At 36.5% G+C, this 25,795-nt stretch overlaps 3 protein-coding genes and 1 pseudogene across 6 annotated transcripts; 1 reads left to right on the top strand and 3 right to left on the bottom strand.

Moving 5' to 3' along the window:
• Positions 1–60: 60 nt before the first annotated feature.
• LOC109186797 lies at positions 61–4,867 on the bottom strand (annotated as a pseudogene).
• Positions 4,504–6,455, bottom strand: LOC109186799 (xyloglucan galactosyltransferase XLT2). Of its 2 annotated transcripts, XM_019336946.1 has the most exons (2): positions 5,970–6,455; positions 4,504–5,939 (listed from the first exon to the last, which is right to left on the bottom strand). In XM_019336946.1, exons 1-2 carry the CDS (start codon positions 6,122–6,124, stop codon positions 4,646–4,648), a joined length of 1,449 nt encoding a protein of 482 aa, XP_019192491.1. In that variant the 5' UTR covers positions 6,125–6,455; the 3' UTR covers positions 4,504–4,645. The 2 variants fall into 2 exon arrangements, with proteins under 2 accessions (XP_019192491.1, XP_019192490.1); XM_019336945.1 differs by having other exon boundaries at positions 4,504–6,453.
• Positions 6,456–16,520: 10,065 nt separating this feature from the next.
• LOC109186129 (LRR receptor-like serine/threonine-protein kinase ERL2) lies at positions 16,521–22,814 on the top strand. Of its 3 annotated transcripts, none has more exons than XM_019336043.1 (27): positions 16,521–17,002; positions 17,234–17,372; positions 17,497–17,568; positions 17,677–17,745; positions 17,842–17,913; positions 17,995–18,066; positions 18,165–18,236; positions 18,384–18,455; positions 18,541–18,612; positions 18,700–18,768; positions 18,914–18,985; positions 19,082–19,153; positions 19,228–19,299; positions 19,389–19,460; positions 19,574–19,645; positions 19,761–19,832; positions 19,926–19,997; positions 20,075–20,146; positions 20,221–20,292; positions 20,363–20,434; positions 20,549–20,620; positions 20,704–20,775; positions 20,907–20,980; positions 21,084–21,212; positions 21,313–21,651; positions 21,743–22,116; positions 22,221–22,814. In XM_019336043.1, exons 1-27 carry the CDS (start codon positions 16,891–16,893, stop codon positions 22,560–22,562), a joined length of 2,943 nt encoding a protein of 980 aa, XP_019191588.1. In that variant the 5' UTR covers positions 16,521–16,890; the 3' UTR covers positions 22,563–22,814. The 3 variants fall into 3 exon arrangements, with proteins under 3 accessions (XP_019191588.1, XP_019191586.1, XP_019191587.1); XM_019336041.1 differs by having other exon boundaries at positions 17,677–17,748; XM_019336042.1 differs by having other exon boundaries at positions 17,677–17,748; positions 21,746–22,116; positions 22,221–22,813.
• A 511-nt stretch (positions 22,815–23,325) lies between these two features.
• On the bottom strand, positions 23,326–25,227 carry LOC109186279. Its single transcript, XM_019336204.1, has 8 exons — positions 25,167–25,227; positions 24,741–24,980; positions 24,485–24,598; positions 24,040–24,233; positions 23,881–23,931; positions 23,680–23,780; positions 23,470–23,561; positions 23,326–23,357 (listed from the first exon to the last, which is right to left on the bottom strand). Exons 1-8 carry the CDS (start codon positions 25,225–25,227, stop codon positions 23,326–23,328), a joined length of 885 nt encoding a protein of 294 aa, XP_019191749.1.
• Between the last annotated feature and the right edge of the window lie 568 nt (positions 25,228–25,795).

The raw sequence follows: 25,795 nt of genomic DNA, 5'->3' as shown, positions 1-25,795 counted from the left end.
ATTCACGAAAAAACAAAATTATTGTTAAGGAAGGAAAAAGATCAGCTGTATGGCTATGTGTTTTAAGAAATCGATCTACTTTAATTATATTGTTAGGTGGTTCATAAACAGCAGAAAACATGGTATAATGATATTCCTGTGTGTTCTTTCTACATTCATCAATCAGCTGTCTCATTATATTATATGATGGAGGGGAGTGTTTCAGTATAAATAATCCTCTGATCTTCACCATTTGATGCGCCCTTTTCCTCTGCCTAACCTGTCATTTTGTCGATCAGAATATCCCCCTCTCCCCCCTCTTCCGCCACCACCACCACCACCACCGGAGAAACGACCTCCCCCACCCCTCCTCCTATCAGAAAACCCACCACCACCACCACCACCACCACCGCCGCGACCACCTCCAAATCTTCCACCTCTTGACTTATCTCTTTCTTGCAACTGTGGCAATGCTTTTACAACCTCCAGGCTTATGTCAAATTCATTTCTTGCACCTGCAAATGTAATATTCATATCACAATGGATAATCAAAATAACTACTTAAGATCAAAGACTGAAACACACACCGTACCGGCTATAAATGTTTCCACGTCTTCGGCACACACATCAAAAACCGCCCCCCTTCCATCAGCTGTCAAAGTAAGGCCTTTGATTGATTCAGCCATCGCTTCGTGTAAGAATCTCTTCAACGCATTATATACAAAGCTGGCAACAAGACTTAAGGATCAGAATTCAGACACTACAATCAAAATAATATTAAGTTGGATTGTTTGTTTAATTTGTGCTTTCATTTTTAAGCTATCACCTGATTAAAAACAAAAAAAAGGGGAATAGTTCTTTAAATTCAGTCCTATATGAAAAGTTCTAAAAGAAAATAATAATCCTGAATGCTTACGAAGGTGAATAGACAGGCCTCCCACTCACAAGATGTAGAGTAACATAATTCTCCATGGAAGTAAGAAGTGAGCGCCTCTTCATCTCCGTATATCCCTGAACATCAAGCCAGAGACTTTTGTTAGCCAAGATGGTATACTGGGTTTCAAGCAATTCAAAACAAAAAAAGAAACAAAAATCACAACTTACAGAAGCTTTGGCGAGTGCCTTTGCAAGCAATTCTGCAGCAGTGAGATCAGAGGTCTGCAACAGGTTCTCAGCAGCTGCCTTGAAGGCAGGTATGACACTAGCATGCATATTTCAAGTATATCAATATCAGCACTTGTGATTACCTATCTACTAGAACCATCAAACAAAGAGACTGGCTACCTATCAGAGATTCCGGCAATTTCTTCTGCTGCTTCTTTGCCAACAATTTTCGCAATATCAGCTGGCTGTGGAGCAGCTATGTGCTCAAATTTCACACCAGATTCCTTTTCAATTTTCGAGAGGTTGGACTTTTTAGGATCATAGAACATTACAGCAACGCCACTATTCCCTGGTGCAGTGCCAAATGCCAATACACAAGTTATGTAAAGATTCCCAAACATTCCAATCTCATAAGCATTAATTAAGATCATCTGCCCAACTAACCTGCCCTTCCTGTCCTTCCAGATCGATGAATATAATCTTCTACGTCACGTGGAGGTTCACACTAGAAAAGCACTATGAATGCTAGTATATAAAAGTACCAAATAATTCTTTGTTAATTAAACATCATTAACAAACACTAATTTGATCACAAACCTGGATTACTAACATAACATCAATGTCCAATCCCCGAGCTGCCACATTCGTCGCCACTAAGGTCATGAACTTGCCTGATCTGAATCCAGAAAGTGTAACCTGAAAACAATGTGCCAATCACATCATTGCCAAATTAAATAGACTTTTTTTTTTTCTATCACCTGAAAGCTAAGGAATTTCAACTCAATCAAGTGATAAAAGTAAACATGCCATGATTACCAAATATAGTTATGAAACATTCATTTGACTTGTCTTGTTCATATCCACAGATCCTCTACTATTGCATGGTTTTTAGTTGTATTATAAACAAGTACAAGCTTAACAAAAATGGAGAGGGAAGTGAATATAATCAGTATAGCATAGATTATAAATAATGCATCACACACACAGACCTAAAATATTCTGCAAATTAAAAAGAGAGCCATTCTCAACAAAACTTTTACCTCACGTTGGGCCTGTTGTATATCACCATGTAAAGGCCGAGCACCAGGCAATGATCCAGCAAGCTCAGAAGCATAATCCTTTGTTTCAGTGAAAATAATAGTGCGGCCTCCGCTAAAATAGTATTTCATTAAAAGGAAGTACAAACCATTCAGCAGCTTCATTATCATCTCTGAAGAGTAAATTTGGGAAAAATAAGAAACCAACCTGCTATAGCACCGAATGATATCAGGAATAAGCTGAGATCTAGCTGAAGTAGAGCAAGGAATAATAATATGCCTGACACTAGTGCTGGCCTTCATCTTCTCATTGCCAACGATATCTATGGTTCTCTTATCTGGTTTGAGAAACTTAGCAGAGATCTAGCCAAATAAAGACAGGTTTTGTTCAGAGATTCAGATGATTAAATTATGAATGGAAAAAACAAAGAGTTGATATAGATATTTGAGTGAAATTTTTATTTTTACCACCTCATTGACTGTAGGCCAATTTTTATTAACTGAATATCATCATGCCACATGTTCACTGGTTCTGGTTACCATTTAATTTAAAGAAGAAAGACAAGAAGAAATATTGATGGTAAACGAACATGTTTCACCCAATCTGGCAAAGTGGCACTGAAGAGAAGTGTTTGGACTTGTCCTGCATCCTCTACCCTCCCTTTAAATTTCAAAGAGGAAATAAAAGAAAGAAAGAAAGATTGTTAATAATGATTATAAACAGAACTCACTGAAAAGGATATCTACTGTACCAACAAATTTCAATGCCCAGAGAAGTGCATACCAAGAAAGCTAACAGCTTCACTAAGAGTGGTATAGCATAGCAGAAAACAGTTGGAAAAACTTCCTTTTTAAATTTCAAAAAGGAAAGAATGGCATGATCGATCATTAATAAACAAAATTCTCTGAAATGACCCAAGAAGTAGACATGAAGGAAGCTAACAGCTAGTTTCACTAAGAGTGATATGACACAGAAAACACGTACTAGGCAACAAACAAACTGAGTTATAACCGTGAATACCTAGAATAAATTCAACATCTTCAACAAAACCAATTCTCAGCATTTCATCAACTTCATCAAGAACACGAAACTTTAATGAGGCCAAATCAATATTTCCTTTCTGTATGAGATCCTGCACCACAATATATATATTTCTGAAAAAATAGTAATGTATAAAGACAAACTGGATCAACCTAAGATTAATAAAGCAATAAAAAGGTTACGTACCTTGATGCGTCCAGGAGCACCCACTACAATATCAACACCTCTTTTCAATTTAGTTTGTTGGGGAGCATAGGGAGAACTTCCATACAAACAACAGGACGTCAGCCCCAATGCCCCACCGTAAAATTCAAAGTCAGCAAATACCTGAAGAGCCAATTCCCTAGTGGGTAAGAGAACCAGAACACTGGGAGCTCTCCCATAACCAGTCTTTCGAGTAGCTGTGGCAGGTCCATTCCTTAAGGACTCCAAAATAGGCAAGATAAAGGCCAAGGTTTTACCCTGCAAATTTGGAAAATAAACAACATTGATTATAGGAATTGTGGTTAGCACTTGAGAATTAAGCAATAATTGGTAATTCGATCACTGAACCAAAAAAAGAAGAATTGTTTGAGTGAGGTGCAATGGTAAATGAGTGTGTGAATTAGATCAGATGCGATGATATATATATATATATATATATATATATATATATATATACCTGACCAGTGCGAGCTCGACCAACCAAATCGGAACCATCCAAAATGATATCAAAAGTGGTAGCTTGGATCGGAAACAGATATTCAATCCCCTTAACCTTCAAAGCCTCTCGCAGAGGATCCGAAATCCGAAAATTGGAAATCGAGCTTGGATTCTCCTCCGTCTCAACACCATTATCCACCACCAACTCCGTAAATTTCGTCTTCTTCTTCTTCTTGTCCACCTTAAAATTCATCGGCTCGTCGCACTCCTCACCTCCTCGACGCTATCAATCTCCAAAGCCTTTCGCTTCTTACTCGCCCTCTCCGAATCATACTCCGAATTTCCCTTATCTTCCTCTGACTTTTTCTCTTTCTTCTCAAACTCTAAGCCAAGGCTTCGATCGCTTATTGCTTTTGAATTCTTCTTCTTAAACATTTCGAGGCCACACCTTAATTCACTACCACACAACGTACAACCCCATTATGCATGCATGCCCGCATCTATTTATATCACTATATATACATGTACCAAATGCCGGGAACATTCTATTCTCACAGCGATCCATCCCAGCTGCAATATAATCAATAATAAGGAGAATCAGGGGTTTAGGGTTTATACTTTTACTCCAACTTGGTTATTCAAGTATTAATTTGCAACAATATAATATAATTCATCTTTATTGCAAAAGAAAATTTTACATGCAAAAATTACTAATTTATGAATTTTTATTTTACCAAATTCCAACTTTTTTTAGTACACACGTATAACTAACAATTCCTACTCAATAACGAACATAACCGCCGTCAACTCCTATGCTAGTGTCCTTCTTCCAGCTCCTTCATTAATTAGCTCTTCTCAATACTCCTTCAATGGCAATATCAAAGGCATCCCTCACACCCTCTATACCCGCATTGGGTTTTGAGTATATTATGTTGGGTATATAATCAATCACTTTATTTCTCATCTCCTTTACCTTTTCTTTGCTGATCTTTTCAAGCACAGATTTTATTAAGGTCCCGTTTTTCACCTCGTCCCTGTGTATGAAAACGGAGTAGCTCTCTGTTTCCGGCGGGAAAAACCACCTGTACTGATAGTAAGCGGATCTTTTCCAGAAAAAAACCGGGATTGAACCCGCCACCATGCAGTCAAACGTCGACCGCCGAGTTAAACTGTCCCCCCGGGGCTGCAAACAGAAGTCGGAGTCCAGAAACGTTTCCAGAATCTCCGACGTGCCGTTTGAGCACTTGGTGCCGCCGCAATCCACGGCTCGGCACGCGCCGCCGGAGTCGTTGCACTGGCTGAGCAGCAGAGCCCGGAAGTCATTCTTGATTAACCGGCGTGGCGCTCCGGCGAAGCAGAATAACGTGTTGCGCTGACGAGTGCGCAAGAATTGCTGCCAGCGGGCGATGTCGTCCGCCGTGGAGGGGTGGAATCCGGTGGGGTAAGGCACAGCGACGTCGAAATAGTCCCACGGGTGAGCCTCAATTAACAGGCGTGTGATGTTTCGCATTCCGGGCAAGAATATGCAACTAGAGCCCCAATTCATACCTTCCTTCCGGCGGAAATCCCATGTGATGCGCCCCATCGTGATGAAATGATCCCCGCCGTGCGATCTGTTCCAGTAGGGTTGATCCTGGATCCAGTTAAGCATCATCTTGCAATCCCGATCACGGTCTTCGTTAGTGTAATTGACTTTGATAGGCCATAAGTACTTACCCACCGCGAGTCCAGCGTAGAACGGTATGTAGAACGCCGTAGCAGATTCTGGCTCCGTGGTCCTGCACTTGTAATTTGCCATGCGGTTGTGGAAGATAAGCTCCAGGGCAAACTGGTCCGTCCAAAACCATGACCCCGCGAGATTCTCCGGCAGTATCTTCGAAATTCCGGCGGCGGGGAGCCCAAATCCGTCGTTCGACAGCACCTGACAGCGCGAGTGCCACGGGTCCAAATCCCGGCAATTCTCCACTAGATCAGCATTAAACAGTCTTGGAAGGTCGTAGATATACACTTTACCGAAAGGACACTCAACGCCGCCGTCATTTGTAGCTCCGGTAGCGTTAACTTCAGAGGCGTAAGGTGCAGTCGAGAGAGTTGTCGTCGTCGCCGCCGTGGAAGATGCGTTGCGGCGAGGATACGAGTGTTGAAAGTAGGAGGCGATGGGGAGAGAGCGGGCGGAGAAGAGGAGCAAGGACTGGAGGAGGACGACGGAGAGTAGAAGCCATGCGCCGGGGTGGTAGAAAGAGAAATACCTGAACAACGTGTTTTTCCGATCTAACACTAGATGAGAAGCCGAAGAATCTTTATCAGAAACGGGAAGCATCAGGCTTTACAAGGTGAAAGAAACTCCGGTGGCTCCCGGCGAAGTTTACCGGAAAATTGATGATGTGGGAAGCACTGAACGATGAGACTCTGGGAAATGGAGTAGTATACGTCAGTACGAGATGAATGGTGCGTTACGAAGATGAAGGCATTTAAATCAGTAGCGGGCAGCCATTGATCAAAGAGCCATGTGTCAAACTACGCTAATCCTCTGCAAAACCTCGCCGACACCCATACTTTTTTTGTTGGAAATTTTATTAGGACTATCAAACATCGTACTCCAATAAGATTCCTACTTCGTTCTCTCATACTCTCATCTATGAGAATTTTAAAACACATTACATGGCATTTATTAGTAATTATTAAAGTTCAAACTTTTCTTGAAAATTTAAAAGGTTTGATGTAATTTTTGACTGAAAGTTTAAGTTAATAAAAATTAGAATAGAGTGTTGCTTAGATTCATTGTTTTCAAGGAAAGTAAATCTCACTAAAGGGGTGAGATTATTTTTCATAGCCTACTGAAAATCTGTCTTTATTCAATAATATATTTATTATTTTTGGTGTCCGTCATGTTAAAAATCTAGTAATAATATATTAAAGATTTAAAAATTTTCATGAAATATTAATTTTTTTTAGATAATTTAATTAGGGAAAATGACACTTTTTCCCCCTGTGTTATATACTTATAGCATTTTTTCCCCCTATATTATTTAAGTGGCAATTTTCCCCCCTGATATATTAAATGGACATATTTACCCTTAAAATAAATATTTCCTTTATTTTACTTCTCCAACAAATTATAACCACAATTTTTAAAAAATAAAATACATTAATTGTTGAATTTAGAATACTTTAAAAATAAAAAAATAAAATTTTAAAATAAAGTTTGAACCAACAGTTCAAATTGGATCCGAAATTGTGAAACAACGATTCAAACTAAAAACCAAATCACGATTATATATACTTATATGTGAGAGTCAATATAAATGCGAAAAAAACATACACTATTTACAAATATTATAATTCTAATTTTAAGCTATTGCTAGTAGTTATTCCGATTTGAACCTCTGGTTCACGGTTCAGAATCTATTTTTTTCCACTTCACAATTTTAATAAACGGAACCCAAATATTGGGTTATGTTATGAATCATAACCGAATTTTTTTTTATTTGATTGCTATAGTGTTCGGTTCAGTTCGAACCGATCCGTGGCCATCCCTACGTATAAACAATAATTTGTTGAACAAGAGAAATAAATAAAATATGTATTTTAAGGGTAAAAATGTCTATTTAATATTATCAGGGGGAAAAACTGCCACTTTTATAATAATTGAGGGGACAAATGTGGATGCATGAATAACTCAGGGGGAAAAGTGCTATAAGCATATAACATAGGGGGGAAAAGTGCCATTTTCCCATTTAATTATTATGCATCCCGGGGACACTTTTTGAAGTAAAATTATAAGGCAAGAAAGATGGAGTTTTTTTTTTTTTTTTTTTGAATGCCAGAAAGATGGAGTTGATTAAGGCGAGATTGCGGATTAATTGAGGGGCTAGTATTGTTTTCCACGTGGCTTTCCCTTCTATATTTGCAAATGAGTGAGAGAATGACAAATAATCATAAGATAATGTCCCTACCAAAAAAATTCATAAGATAATGTGATTCCAAACTGCGAATAAAGTGAAAGCATATATGGTCCAAGTAACATCATTCAACTTTGGGATGAGTATTGATTAATTACCGTTGATTTGTTAAGTATTATGTAGTGATTGCACATGTTATCATTTTAAATAAGTGGATGGTCACAATAGTGGTGGGGACATTGATTTTTAGTTGGAAAAAAATTTTAAAAAATATAAAACATATATATATATATATATATATATATATATTGTAAAGAATTATGAGTACTTGTCATTTTTTAGAGTTTATATACAATAATACAAACACGAGTCAATCCATAGTGACGGCAGTTGGGACAACTACCCCCACTCCTCACACTCTCATCTCCTTCATATATACTGTATGTATATGCTCTTATATATACATAGTTAACTTATAAATGTAAATTTACATAAATTTAACCAAATGATGAATTAGTTTATATGGTAACTAAGGCATAAGGTTTCTCTCTAAATGGGGGTAGTTCGGGTTCGTTCCCTCCTCCTTCATGTTGTGCCGATGGTCGGGGCGAATTGTCCTCCTCATTAACTTTAGTTCCTTACACTCGTAGAGGCCAGGAGCTCAGCATCATGTTCAACCAGGGAAGGGGAGGGGGGTGGGGTGAGGGTCGGGTTGCCTTGAACGACTTCATACAGTGCCTTGGTGCTGAGTTGAGGGGGCAACGCTACTACTTTGAGCCCCTCCACGAGGCGGGTTAGCAAAGTTGCAGCTTGTTGGATCGCGATCACTTCATATTAGAGGTCGTGCTGAAGGTGGGGAGATAGGGGCCGCCCCGCGCATTGCGGTTGCTGTTGAGTTTTTCCCGTAAGTCTCCTTGAGGTCATTCTCACTCGGGCCAAGGTGGGTGCTATAGGAATTATGAGAGTTGCGGTCGTGAATTCGAGCTTGTTATTGCTTTGGTAGGTTAGAAAATAGGGAGCACATTCCAGCTTGTATGTCGAGTTCTCAATAATAATACCAATGCTGGATTAAATTAATTCGGGTAGCCCGAATTATTTAACACAATAATTAAAGGAATAAAAATATGGATAATGAAATGAAAAGGACAATGAATATGTATTGCAGAGACACGATTTGTATTAATAAGCGTTGTAAGATGATTACAAGTGAATGAACGATGTCTTAACATAACAAGGATAAACTAATTCATACTAAGGCTTCCTCCTAAACGCTCTCATAAAAAATAAGACATGCGGTTGGGTCCTCCTTGACCACGTCCCTAGCCGAGCCAAGGCCAAGGCCACCTCAGGCCGAGGGAGGTCGACCTCCGGGTTGTTCTCGCTTCATTTTTAGGTTGACTTGCCCCGATTCCATTTCTAATCTATCCATCACTCGACTTTCTCATGCAAAACCTCACCAAATAATTCCTCTTAACATCATATAAAAAGAAAATGTAACTATATACTATTTTATCTATATTTCCAAGGTTACAAATCGAATATATAACATATATAAAAATAAAATTTTAAAAAAAAAAAAACATGATCACAAAATTGTAATACAAACGACCACGAGAAGAATCATTCAAACAATTAAACATTTTATTTTTCAACAAAATATTACGGAGTATTTTATTTTAGCATGTAGCATCACAAATCAACCAGCGACTAATGTCATGTCATATCGAAAATGACCTGCGTCCCAACGAAAATGACATGCTCTGATCCTCTAATTATTATGTTGCGGCCCATCTTATTTAAAGACTTCATAGTTCATCTTTAATTACTTAATTTGTTTATATGTTACGAAATAAAAATTAAAGTTTTTGTCCTCCTCACGCACCCAACACTTCTCAATATTTTTATAAACATAACTTCTGTTATTAATTAGAGTTGTTGTGTATCGTTTCTTCCTGCCAAAAACATACTAAGACGACGAACAAAACTGACGCCGCCTGCCGACAAGTTATATTAGATTACAATTCACAACCACATCGTTGTTGGGAAACTAAAACACAAAAATACAAATTCTTTTTATTATTTCACATTCACCGAATTACTCCGTATATTCTTGACTTTCAATTGTATCTCATATTCTCACGCATGTATATTAATATAGTCCATTTTATGAGATGGCCCAAATTGGGGAGTGGGCCAATCGGCAAAACCCCATTTCTGTTTTGCTTTTCTCCAGGCCCAATCACCTAGCCTAGCTTCATGGCAAATTATGTTGTGCATCGGTATGGTGCATACGGATGCAAAAATGACGTCGTTTTGTATTAAAACGTGCGTCCTATTTTTTAAAAAAATCAGTTTCGATTCCCAGTAATAACATTATGTTATTCATTTTTTAGCTTATTTATTCTGATTTTTAATTATGAAATTTTGGATGTATAGTTATGCAATTCTGGATGTGTAATTATGAAGTTATGGATGTGTAGTTATGCAATTCTGAATTTGTAGTTATGAAGTTATGAATGTGTAGTTATGCAATTCTGGATGTATAGTTATAAAGTTATGAATGTGTAGTTATGTAATTCTGGATTTATAGTTATGAAATTATGAATGTGTAATTATGTAATTTTGAATTTATAGTTATAATGTGATGAAATTATGGATGTGTAGTTATGCAATTCTGATTTTTTTATAAAAAAAATTAAACATCAAAACAACATCATTTTTGCAATCGGATACACCATGCATAGTGCATACGGATACACAGCATAACGATTGTAGCTTCATAATAGATAGAATGAGAGAGAGAGAGAGAGGTGGAGTGGATTCATAATACTATGGAGGGTGTAGGTGTGGAGCAGCCGACCTATTGAAAGAGACATAGGCAACTCATGCCCTCAACAATCTTAGATAATTAGTAAACAATATTATTAATGCAACTATAACGGTAAAGAAAATAGGGTATACAAGAAGTTATTAATTAATGCCAAATTTAACTAAATGATGAGTTAGTTAGATGGTAATGCATATGGTTTCTTTTTAAATGGGTAGGGGTTTAAATTTTACATCATGAAATTTTTTAAATATTAATATTGAGATTATAATTGTTATTATGAGTTTAATTTTTAATTTTAATTAGATTTTTTATTTGTAATATTGTTTTTTTTTTCTTGTTTCTTAAAATTAATAGTGATATAAGTGATTTATAATGTGTTTTTCTATTTGAATTATTTTATCTAATTAATTATATTTCATATTTTGTTTTACTTATTTTTTAAATCCCATTTTGATGTATATTATTTATTCTTCCATAGTTAACTATATTGATGGCTCGGCTCTAAGTATTTAATTTGTTTTTTTTTTTTAATATCTCATTGGTTTTAATCTTTTGTCTCCACTTACGAAGATATCTAAATCTGCCCATATAATTACAGACATACAAAACAACAATTTTATATTGTCAATGACCTTGTGCTCAACGACATAACTGTGATCTCTAAATGGGATGTCACAGTTAATAATACAGGAAAAAACAAATATATATTGAAAATAGTAATATTATATTATTAGTTAGTACTCCGTAATAAATAGTATCCACCAAGAATGTAATTATTGTATAGTCTAATAGGATAATTAGGGTAAAAGGTAATGCAACCTAGAGTAGGGATTTGACGGGGATCACGGGTCCTATGATGCCATAATCAATTCCCACTTTAATTCCTGTCAACTAAAATCTCTTCCAGGTCCCACACCTACCCCTGTTTCTCCTCTTTCTTTTTTACCACATTTCAACCTACTTGTTTTTTCTTTAAAAAAAAAAAAAAAATCATAATAACGTATTCAAAGTATATACTCCGCGTACTAAACAAACTTCACTAATACTCCGAATATAATAATGTATAATAAATCACATCAATGTAGCCACCTGTTTTCCGATTACAACCAAAACCGAAAACTATTTGACCTAGTGTAATGTGTTGATTTAGATGTTGAGTATATGTTAGTAATCACAAACAAGTCCAAACATGTGGTTGCAACAATTATTGTTAGATGACATTATTAAAGTTGAGGTGTTGAGAGTTTGATGTTATCCAATAATTATGGACCAACACAAATCATGTAACCCCCCCAAATCTTATGACATGATGTTGCATTTTGTAATAATTAATATTGTGTTTTTTTTGAAATCATATTGTTGTTAGTTGTTTCTCATAATATATTCCATCTACTATTTTCAATGATACTCTAAATAGGTTACATTTGATTTAAGTATAATTTGACCAAATATATTAAAGTCAATTTAATGACACATAATAACCTTAATTTAGGTAATATAATATAATGGTTGCCAAGATTATAGTAACCTAACAAATGACATTATTACCAATTGAATTTGAGACTTGAGAGCGATTTATTGCTAGTTATTTTTAAAGTTCATGAATAGGAAAGAATGGGTGACACCCCATCTTCGAAAACAATTCAATGATTGCTAAGAACATCTATAATAGTGGAGATATTTTGTGATTCTTGAGAAATTTTGTAAGTATAATTAGGAAAGAGAATAAGGGAGGAGAGAGAAAAAAAGGAAAAATAAAGCAGAACTTATTTTTAAAAAAAATAATATAAAAGGAGATTGTCAAGCGCGCCTAACGCGCTAGCAGGTGCACGTGCCCGCTTGGCGCAATGACGTGGCTGTCACAATTGAAATAATTTTTTTGTGGGTCCCACGTTTCAGAAATAACTCAACACCTTGCAGATGCACTCCAACATTCTCTCTCCAACACTTCTCTCTTCCATGTAGGCACTTCCTTGAACTTGCACTTTAATAATTCATGTAAATAGGGAAGCAAATCATTGTGCGGTTCATGGGGAGACCTACAGTGGGGGCAGTGGGGTCAAGGGTCCGCCACCGGTGCGAATTATATGATCTGACATCCTTCTAGAATTTAATTTGTATTTTTAAAGACATTATAAGAGTTGCTATTTCGCTCTAATTCATGCCAAAATAACCATATATAAGGATTAAAAATATAATATTTTTCTTTATATATTGTACATACTTTGAGTTTTATATTAGACCAATCATATTATGTCAAACATAATATAAATTAATTGTAGTTAAAATGAACATAATTAAATCATATATATTTGATGGAGGTGGTGAATTATTATGTTGGAGTAGGTACGTAGCAGTACGTAGAAGCTGAGGCGAAAGCGAAATGACAATAAAGACACTCAAACAAGGTGCCCGGGGGGCCCATCGTATCGCTTCATCCTCCACCATGCATGCATTATACGGACTAGGCCGGCCACGCCACCCCACCCGCTCCGTCACGCCAACATAAACATTTATACAAAATAAACCAGTTTCGTTGATCTGAATGGACGTGCACTCTTATCATTTAAAAAAAGTGTGAAGTTTGAATCTACTTTCGTATGGAAAAATCAATTGGATTAGTATTTTGTCCCTTAATTAAGTTGGCCCGATGCGGACGGAAATTAATCTAAGTATTGTACTGACTTAAAGTTGTCATTCTACAATTAGGACATAGGGCTTGTTTGGCAATGGTAGCAGATTGTGTTAACGAGTTTGACCAGCGGATTGTATCCGCGATTTGTGAAAATATATTTGATAAAATTAGCGATTAACATATAAAATGACCAAAAAAGTACATATAATAATAGTAAAAAAAAAAAAAAAAACAAAGAAGATGTGGGATTAGAATCGCACTAATCCCACATCGAAAGAAAAAAAAAAGGGGGGGGGCATTGGCTCCTTTATAAAAGGGTGCTCAACACTCCTTTAAATTAATTCGCCTCTTGTCCGTGGGGGAGGAGAAGCCTAAGGCTTATATATATATATATATATATATATATATATATATATATATATATGTATTAATAATATTGGAGGGTGTTTTAGGGAAGGAAAATTCCTTCCCCAAAACACCAATCCAACATGCTGCTAAATGTAATGTGTTGTATTTCAACGGTTTGGAACAATCCGCTGCTCTAAACAATGATTTTAGCATTTTAACCATGGTCAACACATCAAAGTTGATGGGTCAGTCAAAATTTTGATAGATTCACAAATAACCAAACATGCCCATAGTCAGGATATTTGTGGTCTGTGAAAAAAACATTTATACAAACTAAAATAATACGGAGTAATAGAGAGTAAAAAGCTAGGGTGATGACGGCGGAGAAGCCGCTGACTGAGTTTCATGTGTTGGGCTGATCGACCACTGCAGTGCTGAGTCGCCTATCCTATTGTTGGCAGGCAGCTATACTATAAAGCGATTTGATTAATGAAGCTGACCGAAACTAGCATGCATTGGGAGAAGCAAAAATATATGGAATGGAAATCCCATCAATCTCTGAAAAAAGTGATTCTTCTTTTTCTCGTTTGCTGTTTGGATTATATTGCCAATCAGATCAGATTTTATTTGTTCATTCCCAAAGCAATGACCTAGGCCGCCACTAATTTAATTTCTTCATATATATATATATATATATATATGTGTGCGCGCGCGCGTGCGCGCGCTTAAGTATAATAATGAGTGCAATGAAGCGATATCACGGTTTAGTAGTTGAACTTGAATTCGATTTATTGAAAGAGTTGGGGTGAGAGTCAGGGTGTTGCACCCTATGGTATGAAAGGTTAATTTTGTAAATATAATATTAGGATTGTCTTGATTATTATATTGTAATCTGTATATTTTATTATCACAATTATTAAAAAGTTTCATTTGTTCCCACGAATATAGACTATCGGCCGAATCAAGTAAACTATTATTGTTCATTTTCGTTTTATGTTTTTGATATCTTGATCCCGTTAATAATTATTGAGTAATGTTGTGATGTTGTCACAATCTATGATGGATAATTTAACATTATTCCATGGTAAATACCCAGCAAGAAGTTGGAGGAGGAAGTGGTTAATCCAGGCAACTCCATGAAATACTATACATACAGCTTTATTCATGAGCAGAGTTATATAAAGCGTGGATTGCCTGGGTGCAGCAATAGTCGCAGGTTATGTCTGGTTGGATGGATCAATATAATAATGTTTTCTTTTCCTTTAATTTTTTCAAGAAAATGAATAATTATTGGATCAATTATTCATGGAATACGTACTAATAGCCACCTTTTTTTGTGCTGACCACAATTATGCGAGCGTTAATAATTAACGTTTGTGGTTGGTTGGTAATTATTTTATGACTTTATTGTGTTGCATGCATGCAAGCTTTGAATTTCAATTTGGCTTTTGCAGGTTGACAGGATAAAGAGAAGGAAAGCCTATATTTTATTTACTCAGAAAAGTAATCAAGGAAAATCGAAAGAAGATATAATAACACCTCACTTTTTGCTTTACCATATCAACTCAACAAAAAGGTTTGACCCATGCAAAAATAATAAGGTAAAACAATCTCACTTTTTGAAAAATATTAAATAATTAATTAATACATTAATATCTTATTGTTGAGACAAACAAAATCAAATAATTGTTAGCTGATATATAATTACAGATTATATTAGTATGTGTTAATAAAAAAATTATATTTATACATACGTGGTTAATACTTAATAGGGGATGAAGTGATGAACTCCCTTGTGAATATATACTTAATTTGGTAGAGGACTATAGAAAAGTTTTAAAGTGTCAATGGAACAATAAGTTAGAGTGTATTTATAGAGAATATAATATGATTACGAAGTTTTTGAATATTTTGTTTAAAGCCTTTAATTTGCAATTTCATCTTGGGAGATGAGTTTGTGTTCCAAGAAAAAAAAAGTTGCAAGTAGCTGATAGAGTTTATATAGAGTATATCTCTTCAGTGAATTGAAAAACTAAATAAAAAATGTAAAAATTAAATAGGGTAAAAAGTTGAAATGGCATGTTGCTATTGAGTTTTAGTGAGTCAAAAAACAAATCTTGACAAATAGTACATCTTCTGACCATAGCAAAATCTTCCTATTTTATGAAAATGAAAATATAGGGTTGAAATGCATATATGCGTATGCAGTTTGACTGTGGCCATACACACAAGAGTGCAAAACTTGGCATCAAGAATGGTCAGATGGGAGTAAATTTTTACTTGCAACAAAAGCAATTCCATCTTAACGTATTCCCATGCAAACAAAATCCTCGTAAACTATAATGTTTTATTCCCATTATATTCTTCCAACACCTTTGTTTGGGATTTGAGAATGTCTTCCTTATCACTTCACCCCAAAATTCATCCACGTATTTACAAGGAAAATGACAAAATTATATGGGTAATCTAAAAATACTTTTGTTACCTAATATGCATTAATTGCATGTAAATAAAAAAAAAAGAGAAAAATGTTTATAGCTATATCAAACTCATACGGAGTAATAATTAATTAATATATTAGGATTATAAAATAAAATTAAAACATATTTTAGCTAAGATGCCTGTTTCTATCCCTGATTTGTACTAATAAAATGAAACTGCTTGTTTTCCAAAAAAAAAAAAAAAAGGAATTGTGGAAATAGGAACTGCAATTTCAAATTTCAATATAAATTTAAGCAGCAGGGGAGCAGGGCCCACATCCAGTTATCCTAGTCGCAAGAAACGCGTGATGTTTATTTCTAACATAACATAACGGGAAGCAAATGTTACGCCGGCGCGTGGCTAAAAGGTGGAAGAGTCCATAGCTAGCTGTCAAAGTCGGAACGGGAAAAGCTCCGTACGGGGTTGCGGCCACAACAGCAGTCACGTCACAGCTTAACGTCCCTTCACCGCCGTTTATTAACTACGATATGAAACAGAGAGAAGCAGCGGGGCTGGGGCATACTTCTTCTCTCTACAACTATCCTATCCTTTCTTGTTTGTTGTCTGTCTGCGTGACAGTGTGCCATTGTTATTATCCACCCAGACGGAGTATTAATCTCTCTCTCTCTCTCCCTTACACTTCACGCCAAATGCCTGCTTCTGTTGTGCTCTGTTTTCTCTCTCTCTCTCTCTCTCTCTCACGCTGTACACTCCATTTCAATATGCCACTATGAGAGAGAGAGACACGGAAACAAAGCACTGACTTTAATCTAAAGCTAAGCTAATAGAGTAATAGGTATCAGCTAGCTAGCTAGCCGTCCTCTCTTCTGCTCTCCCTTGAGATAAAACCCATTCTCTCTTGCCCTTTTGCTTTTTTCGTCTGTCCCGGAATGGTGGAGAAAGTTTTGTTCCCTGGGATCAGGAAGATGGAGTTTGCTCTTGCTTGCGTACTGGCTCTCATTTTGCTTTCGTTTCCTCTTACTTCATGTATCGGAGACGAGGGTGAGTATTAATGTACTGTGTCGGGCCGAGGTGTTGTTGTCATTCGGAAATTTCCATTTTTTCTGGCATTGTTTGGGAGGAAGAGGTTTTGTTTTAATTTTTGTTGTGTGGTTGTGTAAAGTCGTGTTCTTTATGCTTAGGAAACGCACTGGCTGAATATATAATGACTCTAGACTTGGAATGATGTTCTTGAATGGATTGTAAAGAATCTTTGTTCTTCTCCGTGTTTAGGTAAAACACTTATGTCTATTAAAGAATCTTTTAGCAATGTCGCTAATGTGCTGCTAGACTGGGATGATGTCCACAACGAAGATTTTTGCTCATGGCGGGGTGTATCTTGTGGCAATTTTAGCATGTCGGTTGTTTCTCTGTAAGCTACTCTCCCCTGCTTGGTGTTGGTAGTTTGAGTTCTTATAGCATTGAGCTTTCAGCATCAGTATTTTGTCACTACTCTACTATATGCAACAATGTAATGCCATTGTTTTTGGATGAAGGAACCTGTCAAATCTGAACTTGGGAGGTGAAATTTCACCAGCCATAGGCGATTTAAGGAATCTGCAATCTATGTATGTTACTTTGGCTGTTTTTGCTCTGTTGCTAATGGGTTTTTGTTGCAGTGTTTGTTTTATTGGTTAATGGTTAATGGTATTGATGTACTCTAATGATTTTTCCAGAGACCTTCAAGGAAACCAATTAACTGGTCAAATTCCAGACGAGATAGGAAACTGCATATCGTTGATTCTGCTGTAAATTTTAACTCTCTAAAACAGGTTTGCCTTTTTGAAAATGCTGTGTCATAAGTTCTAGAATCTCACATGTTGATTTGGTTTATGTTTCAGTGATCTGTCTGATAATTTGCTCTATGGTGATATACCCTTCTCAATCTCAAAGCTAAAGCAGCTTGAATTGTTGTGAGTGATAGACTGTGCTTGCTTTGTTTAATCTTGATCATGATGTGTTTATAGTTTATCCTAAGCCACTCTCAAATGCAGAAACTTGAAGAACAACCAACTTATAGGCCCCATTCCATCAACTTTAACACAGATTCCCAACCTGAAAACTCTGTAAGTTGTTGCACTACAGAAATCAATATAATGCAGCAGGACTGATTTCAATTTTGCAGAATGTATTTAGTGTGTTCTAAGTGATCTTGGTTTCACAGTGATCTTGCTCGAAACAAACTCAGTGGTGAGATTCCAAGATTGATCTATTGGAATGAAGTCTTGCAATATCTGTAAGTGCAAAACTATTGGTGTCGATTTTGAATGCTTTGGACAATGCTTATGGATGTCTAAATGGTTCCTAGATATATCTTTAAAAACATTTATTTCTTTGACGTAATCTCTAATTGAATTTATGGTGTTTATGAATTCTTTTTCAGCGGTCTGCGAGGCAATTACCTAACTGGAACGCTGTCCCCTGATATGTGCCAGTTGACTGGCCTGTGGTATTTGTATGTATCTACTTTATTCCCATGTAGCATATTGAGACATTTCTTTAAGTGTTCTTTAGACCTGAACTTGTAATTCCACATGTAGTGATGTACGGGGCAACAACCTGACTGGGACAATTCCAGATAACATTGGCAATTGTACAAGCTTTGAAATCTTGTAAGTTATCTTCTGCACCTCTTTTATGGAGCAAATTTCCTTATTTATGCTTATTAACTGGTCGAATATTCTGATTCTTGATTTTAGGGACATTTCATACAACCAAATTACTGGAGAGATTCCTTACAATATCGGATTTCTGCAAGTTGCAACTCTGTAAGTTGGATCAATTGCTTTTTGATTCAAAGTCTTTAATCATTGTCAACCGTTTTTGTCTTTGTCATTAGATTGTATACTGTTTTACTGAAATCAATCCTTAATTGGCATTGGGATAATGGGTGTATCTGATTCTTTCTATCAGGTCTTTACAAGGCAATAGGCTATCAGGTGTAATTCCTGAGGTTATAGGTCTAATGCAAGCACTTGCCGTTCTGTGAGTATCAACCTTTGTCTTTTTGCTGTTTGCTATATTCATTCGTATTGAATTACATTTCAGAGTGCTAAAGTTTTTTTACTTTGTCATCTCAAGGGACTTAAGTGAGAATGAACTAGAAGGGCCAATTCCACCTATTCTTGGCAATCTGTCCTACACTGGGAAGCTGTAAGATCCAGATCAAATTCAAAAACAATTTCCCTATACTTTTCTCATTCTGATACGTCTATATTGTTCTTCAGGTACCTCCATGGAAACAAGCTTACCGGCTCAATCCCACCAGAATTGGGAAATATGTCAAAACTTAGTTACTTGTAAGATACGGAGTATTAACTATTGGTACACAGTGATAATAAATTGTTTCAATGAAATTCTTAGCTAAGCTTCTCGGCATTCTCTGCAGGCAACTAAATGACAATGAACTAGTCGGCAGAATCCCTGGTGAACTTGGGAAATTGGAGCAATTATTTGAACTGTGAGTCTGAATTATTTTTATTTTATCTCTACATTCTCCAGAACCATCAGCCCCCCACCCCCTCTTTTTGTTTCATTTCTCCTTTTAAGGTTTGATAACCAGCCTTCTTTCAGGAATCTTGCGAACAACAATCTGGAAGGGCCTATTCCTGAGAACATAAGCTCTTGTAGGGCTCTGAACCAGTTGTAAGACATTGGCTCATCTTTTTAGAGCTACACTTTAAGCCACTTCTGAATTTTTTGTAGCCAATCTTTCCTTGATTTGATTTATCTTATCTTCTTCTTCTTCTTCTTTTGGTAGGAATGTGCATGGAAACAACTTAAACGGGTCCATACCTTCTGGTTTCCGGGATCTAGAAAGCCTGACTTATTTGTATGCTGTAGACTAAAGTACCAAATTTGTTGAAGTTTTACAATGAAATTGTTCCTGCATACTGATGTAAACAATTTTCTTTTTAATCCTCAGGAACCTTTCTTCCAACAGATTCAAGGGCACCATACCTTTTGCGCTTGGGCGTATAATAAATCTTGATACACTGTAACTTTCTCAATGTCTTTCATTCTTTTCTATCTCTAACAATCCTCAATGCTGATTTTGTGCATGGCTTCCTTTAGGGATCTCTCCGGCAATGAATTTTCTGGATCCATACCTGCTTCTGTTGGTGATTTGGAGCATCTTCTTACATTGTAAGACGTAAATATTAGGTTCTTGAACATTGTTTATATCTGGAATTTACTAATCATCCTCTGTCAAATCATAGGAATCTAAGTCACAACCATCTTGCTGGACGTATACCAACTGAATTCGGGAACTTGAGAAGTATTCAGATTATGTAAGTTTCCATTTAGAGACATCTTGGAGCTGTGAGTTCTTCCCATTGACATTAGTTGTCATTATTGCAGCGATATGTCTTGCAACAAACTCTCTGGTGCTATCCCTAAAGACTTGGGGCAGCTTCAAAACCTTGGCTCACTGTAAGTTCCTCCATTTTTTTGTCCATAAAACTATTTGACTTGCATTTCTCCATTTTCTATTATTAGATATGATTTTTTTAATTGCCTCTGGTGCTATTTATTCTATCATTGCAGCTCTCTTACAAATAACAATCTCAGTGGACAAATTCCCGAACAGCTAACTAATTGTTTGAGCCTAGTCAGTCTGTATGTTCTTATCACATCTCAGTGATGCAAATATGTGATGTATCTGTTGCTTCTGTGAAGCTGATTAGTATTGTTTTCACCAGGAATGTTTCTTACAATAATCTCAGTGGTGTTATTCCCATTAGCCGGGACTTTTACCGGTTTTCTCCTGACAGGTATGCTAAACCTCTTCCCAAGACTTGGCTTTCTTACCATCTTGGAATCCTTTCAGCTTTTTAAAAAAGTATCCTGGGTTCATAGTCATTTCCACATCTCTTTTCCTTACGTATGTTTTTCCTGTCATTAGTTTCATCGGGAACCCATTACTTTGTGGCAACTGGTGTGGTTCTATATGTGATCCATGTGCATCAAAGTCTAAAGGTACAATCTTGTTACATTCTCGTTCATAATTTACCCTCAATGATTATCAATTCTGGCTCATCGCATTTGTGCTTAACATTGTTTCCTTATGTTCTTATTGCAGCTGTTTTTTCAAGAACCGCAGTTATATGCATAACACTAGGATTCATTGCTCTTTTATCCATGGTGATAGTTGCAGTTTACAAATCCAACCAAGCACCACATTTCATGAAGGGACCTACAAGTACTATAGGTATAACATTGCTTAATAATTCTCTTTTTCTGCTTCTTCAACACTATAAAGTTTCATTTACATTTTATTCGTTATTTTTTTTCTCACTTGGCTCAATCAGGTTCTGCAAAACTTGTAGTTCTTCACATGGATATGGCTATTCATACTTACGAGGACATAATGAGAATCACTGAGAATTTGAGTGAGAAATACATAATAGGATGTGGTGCTTCGAGCACTGTATACAAATGTCATCTGAAAAATTCCCGACCAGTTGCCATTAAGCGAATTTACACACAGCATCCCTATAGCTTGCGTGAGTTTGAGACCGAACTGAATACAATTGGCAGCATAAGGCACAGAAATGTTGTTAGTTTGCATGGTTACTCGCTGTCTCCCCTTGGAAACCTCCTTTTCTATGACTACATGGAGAACGGTTCACTATGGGATCTTCTTCATGGTAAGTTCTCCTTTTAATCAAGAACATGATCGCTTATTGATTAGCTGATATCTTTAGGCATTCACTAGTTTTGTTGAACAATTTAATATACCAGGTCCCTCTAAGAAGGTTAAACTTGACTGGGAGACGCGTCTAAAAATTGCTGTTGGAGCTGCTCAGGGGCTTGCGTATCTACACCATGATTGCAACCCAAGAATTATCCACCGGGATGTAAAATCTTCAAACATTCTGCTGGATGAAAACTTCGAGGCTCATCTCTCGGACTTTGGGATTGCAAAATGCATATCTTCAGCGAAAACTCATACTTCAACCTATGTTCTTGGCACCATAGGTTATATCGATCCAGAGTATGCCAGGACTTCCAGACTAACTGAAAAATCAGATGTCTATAGCTTTGGGATTGTTCTCTTAGAGCTCTTGACAGGAAAGAAGCCAGTGGACAATGACTCGAACTTGCATCAGCTGGTATGTTCTCAAATAATCACTTAAAATTCTATAAACAATTGACTAGTAATGGTTGCATAAATGGAAATTTCAGAAACTAAAAAGTTTTGTTATTCATGTTCTAGATACTGTCTAAGGCAGATAACAACACCGTGATGGAGGCTGTGGACTCTGAGGTATCAGTTACATGCACGGATTTGAGCCATGTCAGTAAAACCTTTCAACTTGCTCTTCTCTGCACGAAACGGCTGCCATCAGAGAGGCCAACAATGCATGAAGTTGTTAGGGTCCTCACTTCTCTGCTTCCACCGCCTCCACTGAAGCCTTGTTTGCCTCCGTCAAAATCCATAAACTATGCACAGTTTTTGGTAGGGAAGGGACAGACTGAAAACCAGCAGGATGGCAATTCCTCTGATGCACAATGGCTGGTGAGATTCCGGGAAGCCATATCCAAAAACACACTTTGAATCTGAAGGTGTAAGGTTTGTTTAGCCAAAGTTTTGTTGATGTTGGCTGTTTTTGATACATGGTTTAGGACTGATCAAAGAAAGATCTAAATGCCTAGAATGTCTGATCTGATCATATATTTTGTAGTAATAGATGTTATCATCTGGAAATTGTACTGTCATGCATCTTCTTTTCCTCTTTCCCTGTATAGTACCAAGTAATGCAACTCTGTCTATGCCTTAATCTAACTATTTTGCACTTCACAATGGCTTGGTTTTACAACAAGTTTCTGCATTCTTCATTGTGTTCTAGAATTCAGAAACATATTCCTTTATCCTTAGATGTGAATCGTTCATCCATTTTTCGACCATGCTTCCTTAAGTTCACCTTTTCAGATGGATGATGTTTTGGCTGGGATACTGCACTAGTCTCCATGTCAGGTTTGAGGGACAACTGTGAAATAAAAAGGGATTTGGTGAAATCTCTAAATCCAGAACTTATTCTAATGAATGAATTATACTCAATGCAATACCTTGCTAAATAACTCAATTGGTGGATGCTTCAAAAGTTTCCCATCATTTGAAACTTTGGATTCCTGAAGAAAAGTGTGATGATTATGGAATATAAGAATGCATGTCAAATAAATTAAACAATGTAATCCAGTAATCTGTGCTAAAACAACAACATTCTTCATTTCCATAGTCTGCTGGAAAATGCACCAGATCAGAAAGGCACAAGAACAAAGGACTTACTTGGGATGCTGGTGATCGGGGCGTGCTCTTTTTATGTCGGGGCATTGAAGGAGACTCTAGAATCTATAAACAGCATGAAAATGTAGAATAAGGATTTTGCAGAAAGTATGCATGTATATGATGAGGAACAGTTCTGTTCCAGAATATATATATATAACAAAATGTTAAAAAGTACCAACATTTTTGTTCATTGCCCGGGCTTTGAAGGCAATGGGTTTCTCTGTAACATGCTGATCACTTGAGCCTAAATCATTCTTGGGCCTTAACCTACATACCATTCTTATATTTTCTTTAGCTGGAAACATGGAGGATGAAGATAAGATGAAGAACCCAGTGCATACAATTGGATAGTGATCAGATAAGAGGAAGAGATGAAGTACAGTACCTCCGCCATTGTGCCCTACGCCGAGTTTCTAAGTTAGGCTCTCTGGGAACTGTAACATTCAACCTAGAATGTATGGTTTTTGCAGCAGGAGACAATCCACCCTACAACATAGAATGAAGCTAATTAGGTTCCAACATGTTTCATAAGCTCTTATATATTCAAACTTGTAATCATGATCATAAAATTTTCATAGCTAGCTACCAGTTTGGACGACTTGTGCAGTAACGAAGTCTGGTGTTTCAAATCAGCAACCTGGTCATCAAGATCAAACCCAAACATGATCAACAACGTAATTAACACTTAAAGAATGTAACTATACATGACTGCAGCATGCAGAATTAATGAGTCAACGTAACAGACCTTACGCACGTAACCACTCTCCAATTTTTGCCTTTTGGTAGCTTGATTATCATGCAGTAGTGCATGATTCTGCTTGGCCAACTGACTAGCCGTAGGTTTCATTAAGGTTGAGCTCCTGGGTTTGGAGGATTTTGTCATTGACTTTGATTTAGCTTTTGGAGTATCCTCAACTCTTTGATCGTTGTATGTTGTTCCTGCAGATATATATGATGCCACAGAAAAATCAGCCCTATATTGGATCGAAGGGTCAACCCTAGTCAAGTTAGTCAGCTGACTTGATAATCAAAATATTACAAGTTCTGTTCATAATTTGAGTGGTTTATTTCTTTTATGATCTATTATCTGTTACGGTCACAAAGTTGTATAGATAGTAATTGTGAGTTTTCCAAGTTACTTGAAAAAAAAAAAAAAAAGACTGCACAGGACATTATTCATTCGTACATACCTTTCATCATCATCATCTTCTCATTGGATGAAGAAATGCAGTGTTTTGACATTGGAGATTCCTTTGCTTCTTCTATAGGGCTGATATTTTTCAAGTTTAACTTAAAAAAGAAAGCTGAAAAGTTCAAGAAATCATCATATATATAAAAACAAAATCTTGTAAATCATAAACACTACAGCACACCAGCCAACATTCAATTCATTAATTCATAAACCGGTAAACGGCCGGCGGCGACAGATTTCTTAAATATTCTTACGAGAAGGCGGGTAGTATCCGGCGTCTTGGAACCACCGCTCGGCTCGTTCAGCCTCGGAAGGAGACTCCGGTCGAGTGAAATCAAAGAACTGAGACGCATCAAACTCGTATACCGAATCAATCTCCGGCGACGACGAAGGCTCATCATCATGCAGTAGTTCTTCTTCAATGGATTCATCCATCATATATCTATCTTGCATTGCTTTCACTGCAGGTCGCGGCGGTTTTGGAGGTTTAAACCCTACCAAGAAACAGAGACGAAAGAAGAGATGAATGAGGTTTGCTACGTATAGTAAGTAACTCCGAGTAGCAAAATAATCTTTATAGTTTCGCGGAGGCGGGGCGGTGGCGCTGAATTTTGAAAATGAGGTGACCCGGTGGCGCTTTAATTTTAATTACAATAACGCCCATGCTCTCCAAATTCTACCCATATTAGTATCAGTATGTTGCCTACCAATTACCAAAAGCTGCGCTGGACAAATCTCCATTACTACAAAATACAATGTTTACATTTAATATGAATATATATATAATAATGGATTGATCTAGGTAGGCCATTAATTTTATTTTACGGAGTAATATTTTGAAAGGTTAGTCAAACTTTTGTTGATAGAGTAATATTGGAAGATTTTCTTAAATTTCTCTAAAATAGTAAAAATTTAAAATGATTATTAAACATGCATACAAAAGGATTATGGTTTAATTTAAAACAATAAATATATGCATCTGGCCAATTAAGGAAAGTTTCAAAAATACCAAAAATGCACCATGAATATTGCTATATATATAGAATAATTATAATAACTTACACATACATTAAATTTTTTTCTATTCATTCATGATTTGTCGGATTTTCTTTGACTCGATATTATTTACATTAACTATCGTCATTAAAAAAAAATTGTTATCTAATACTCACAAGAGTTATCCAATACATGTAAGTGTGAATTCTCGGTGTCTATTTGTTAATCAATGAAATTATATTTTATTTTTTAACATCGAGTTGTGTAAAATCTTAATTGGAAAAGGGCATTTTTGTCATGCTATAAACTTGGG

Source organism: Ipomoea nil, unplaced genomic scaffold, assembly GCF_001879475.1.
Source record: "Ipomoea nil cultivar Tokyo-kokei standard unplaced genomic scaffold, Asagao_1.1 scaffold1407, whole genome shotgun sequence".
NCBI lineage: Eukaryota > Viridiplantae > Streptophyta > Magnoliopsida > Solanales > Convolvulaceae > Ipomoea > Ipomoea nil.
The sequence above is the reverse complement of the archived record's forward strand: the minus strand, read 5'-3'. Positions and strand labels throughout refer to the sequence as shown.

What these genes read in the sequence shown, in the direction of transcription:
- LOC109186799 (XM_019336945.1), bottom strand. Translation starts at nt 6,124, where the DNA reads ATGCTTCCCGTTTCTGATAAAGATTCTTCGGCTTCTCATCTAGTGTTA.
- LOC109186129 (XM_019336041.1), top strand. Translation starts at nt 16,891, where the DNA reads ATGGTGGAGAAAGTTTTGTTCCCTGGGATCAGGAAGATGGAGTTTGCT. An exon ending in CTAAAGCAGCTTGAATTGTT is followed by an intron (nt 17,914 to 17,994) that starts GTGAGTGATAGA and finishes TCTCAAATGCAG; the next exon opens with AAACTTGAAGAACAACCAAC. An exon ending in TGTAGGGCTCTGAACCAGTT is followed by an intron (nt 19,646 to 19,760) that starts GTAAGACATTGG and finishes TTCTTTTGGTAG; the next exon opens with GAATGTGCATGGAAACAACT.
- LOC109186279 (XM_019336204.1), bottom strand. Translation starts at nt 25,227, where the DNA reads ATGGAGATTTGTCCAGCGCAGCTTTTGGTAATTGGTAGGCAACATACT. An exon ending in ACATACTGATACTAATATGG is followed by an intron (nt 24,981 to 25,166) that starts GTAGAATTTGGA and finishes GTTTCTTGGTAG; the next exon opens with GGTTTAAACCTCCAAAACCG. An exon ending in GAAGATGATGATGATGAAAG is followed by an intron (nt 24,234 to 24,484) that starts GTATGTACGAAT and finishes ATATATCTGCAG; the next exon opens with GAACAACATACAACGATCAA.